Source organism: Bombus pascuorum, unplaced genomic scaffold (assembly GCF_905332965.1).
Source record: "Bombus pascuorum unplaced genomic scaffold, iyBomPasc1.1, whole genome shotgun sequence".
Taxonomy (NCBI): domain Eukaryota; kingdom Metazoa; phylum Arthropoda; class Insecta; order Hymenoptera; family Apidae; genus Bombus; species Bombus pascuorum.
This window is the reverse complement of record NW_026869730.1, coordinates 1347143-1350812: the sequence shown is the minus strand read 5'-3', so window position 1 is coordinate 1350812 and position 3670 is coordinate 1347143. Positions and strand designations below refer to the sequence as shown.

The window sequence follows — 3670 nt, the reverse complement described above, 5'->3', positions numbered from 1 at the left end:
TATAAGAATGTTCGATTATAATAGGATTGACAATATTTTATGAAAATCATACGCATACTCGGTTGATCAATATCTGTAATGGGCACCTTGGCCTCGCCTTAAAGGAATCGAACAAACTCATAACGAAACGATATTCGAAGATGGTACCGTTAAGGAAAGGCCGACGCTATACATATCAGAATCAAAATTCATTTAGTTATGGTGCTCATTTTAAGACACTTTGCACTTATTCAAATTCATGTCGGATCTGTTTTTACAGATTTTAAAACACCTTAATAAATTATTTGTGTTTAGTATTATTTTAACCAGTTGAACATCTTTTCTCATGCTTGTCAAGAATAAAACATATATAATTAATAGATATGTATTTATTCATTGACTGACGTAAGATATTCGTAGTAAGTTTGTACATGTATTTATTTAATACTTCAGTAATCTACAAAAAATTGTAATAGTGCCATTATGGGCAAACTTGTTTAATTGTATCTATACATGCATTCTAGTTGTTTAAACATAAACACAGAATGGTGAACACTCGTGTATCTTCAGTAACTTGTTATGTACATACATAGTTAGTTTTAGTCTTAGTTATGCACGAATTGTTTCAACTAAAAATATTTATGTATCATAATTGTTTCACAGAAGTTCATAAAGGAAAATACAAATTGTTCAAAAAGTTAATAAGATAAATTTAATTCTTTTAATACATCATTTTTGTTTAAAAAAATAAAAAACTACTTATCATAAAGTAGTTAAATGTAGCACACACAGCGTTAAAAATATCATATTTAATTATGCAGCCATTCATCTATTAAATGTCCAACCTCAACTCTGGTAGCTTTCAACTGAAGTGGATCATTTTTGGAAGGAGGATACATGTTGGCACAATGAGCAGTACCTATGGTCATAATAATAAATAAATTTTTTGTATTACACGAAAAATGAAAAATTTCAATTAATATGTACACACCATCAATATAAATGACAGGTATTTGCGGATTTGCTGATTTTGTAATTCCCAAAACATGCCAAGGATCAATTGATCCATGTACAAATACTACATTTGTAGTCTTTAAATCTAATCCTCCATACAGAATATTTGTTCTATTCACTGCCGAATTCAGCAAATGAATATTGTACCTGTTAGAATACGGAAATGTTATAATTTTATAGCTAATGATTTATCATAATTGAGAAATGTATTTATCGTAATTTTAAATAAACCTTGGGCCAAATATATCAATGCATTGTTGCACAAAGAAATCTACTGGGAAAGTTTCACTAAATAATTTTGGGCGTGCTGTCGAAGTTTGAAAGAATCCAAATTCTGTACACGTTTGGTACGTCCATTGACGTCCTACAAGAAATATATTTTAAAATACAATAAATAAAAATTAAAACAGCAATAGTATAAGTAAAAAAATACATTACCCCCTTCTGCTTCTTCGCTAGCCCATGTTATGTTCCGAAGTTTATGAATCATTTTATTATACATATAATCCAAACACTTTTTTTCTGATGCCTGTAATATTTTAGTGCTCAAAATTGCAAGTCTGTCAATAGCAATACCCAATGTTTCGTTCGTTAATATGTCGCAGGCACTATCGATAGTTAAATTAGCCATTGCGGAATTATTACGATTGTCTTTATTGTACTGTACAATACCAGCAAAGATGCTTGCTATTGTTTCATACAAATTCGAAATATCATTACGTTTGGTATGTTTGTTGATTGGATCACATAAACTATAAGTAAAAATAATTTTTCAATAATGATGTATTTGATTTGTAAATGAAGAATTTTACTTTTACTTACATAAATTTTTTAGCTATTCCTTGTTGACCGATAGGATGATGTAACATTATATGAAATTGTTTGTTTGCTTCTAGTATTGCATTTACACATGCTTCAGAATATTCTTTGAGGGCATTTTCAACAACAACAAAGTATTCTATAAAGTATAATTATTAATATAAAACACTCCTGTTTTAAATAAAATATTTTTTATATTTAAGTGTATCTTATATTTACCCTGAAAATCAATTTCTGCTAATAAAGGACCACTAGCAGAAACAGCCCCGTGTATTAAATGAGGATATTTATTACGCAACCAAGCAGCTAATGATCCAGCATATGATCCTCCAAATGCAATCCATTTAGTACCAGCTGGTAACTTGTAATTAATATTCATGAATTCTATAAAGTAAGCCAAATCTGCAAGTGCCTGTTGCGATGAAAGATACATTAAATTTTTCACGCCGAGATCCCTGCAGATAACAAAAACGTAACATTATAACTTAAAATGTATCAGTTATATATTTTATAAACAATGTTACATACGAAGTAGGATGACTTTGTCCATAAAAGCGGTGTTCCACTTGAAAACATAGCGCCCCAAATTGCTTAGCATATTCGATCCATTGACCTTCTGCCATCCATTTAGCATTTGCTGCAGCTTCACCACTTATCATCAAAAATACTGGACCACCTTTCTTATAGTGCTCTCCAACCTAACCCCAACCTAACGTTTACGAAATATCTCTGAAAAAATAATAAAAAGATTTATATTATAAAATAAAAATTAAGAAATATTTAATATATTCTTATTACCTGTTGCCAAACACGCGCATCAGTTGGATCAAAGTGATCTAGAAACTGTGTAAACCATTCAGCACTTGGAAGTTCATGATCTTCAGATAAAATTGGAGCACCTAGATTACCATATTTGCTTCGACCCCTCATAAAAGTCTCCCATGATATACTATTATTTATAAAATTAACGAAGAATAATAATAGTAGTAAACGGTTCATAGTATCCTAGGTTTGGATAAACTATAAAATATGCATTCTGAAAAAATAAAAACTAAATTTATTATTTATATTACACATAAAAAATTAATATATTACGAATATTATTTTATCAATTTTATTCTCTAATAAATTAAAACATAACGATAACATAGTTAATACTACCTTTTTAAAATACAAGTTGTCTTACATTTATTATTTACAGAAATGATATTTTTAAAATTAGTTCTTATAATATAGGCACTAATATTATTCTTGTACAAATTTACACGTGTTTTTTATATATGAGTACTACAATTTATTAACTTGAAACCATGCTTGGAACAAAATTCCAATCTTTCCAACATGATAAAACTAAAAGAATATAAATATAAAAAGCAGAGGAATGTACTTACAAATTTTATAGTAATGATAAGTTGTTCTTTCCTGTTTAGAGCTTCTTTTTCTTTATAGTACTTATTGAATAATTTACTTAGTTCGTTTTAATATATACAATATTTAGAGAAAACATTATAATTTGTAACCTTGATGTAATGAACAATTTTGCTGCTTTGCAAAGGCACTATATGTGTATTGTTAACTTGACTTGTAGCAGCTTGTAGTACGTGCAGTCTAATATATATATATATATTATATGTATAGCTGATATAGTATGTGCATTTTTTGTATAGCGCCCCCTATAAAACGGTTTATTACAATAAATATATATATATGTATATCATATACACGAGTATAAGTTAGCAAATAAAAGTGCATAAATCATTTTACGAAAATAGTTCGTGAAAAAAAGACAGATACAAAAGTTCCAGATAACATTACCAAAAATGGCTCTAAATATATGAAAACATTTTAGATTTTAAAT

General features: G+C 28.3%; 1 protein-coding gene across 1 annotated transcript; it reads right to left on the bottom strand.

The window, feature by feature from the left end:
* Positions 1-350: 350 nt before the first annotated feature.
* Positions 351-2848, bottom strand: LOC132915642 (putative serine protease K12H4.7). The gene is made up of 8 exons (XM_060975477.1): positions 2611-2848; positions 2341-2541; positions 2032-2267; positions 1816-1951; positions 1432-1745; positions 1225-1357; positions 971-1140; positions 351-898 (listed from the first exon to the last, which is right to left on the bottom strand). The coding sequence occupies exons 2-8, from the start codon at positions 2469-2471 to the stop codon at positions 789-791; spliced, it is 1230 nt and encodes a 409-aa protein (XP_060831460.1). The 5' UTR covers positions 2472-2541; positions 2611-2848; the 3' UTR covers positions 351-788.
* Positions 2849-3670: the final 822 nt, after the last annotated feature.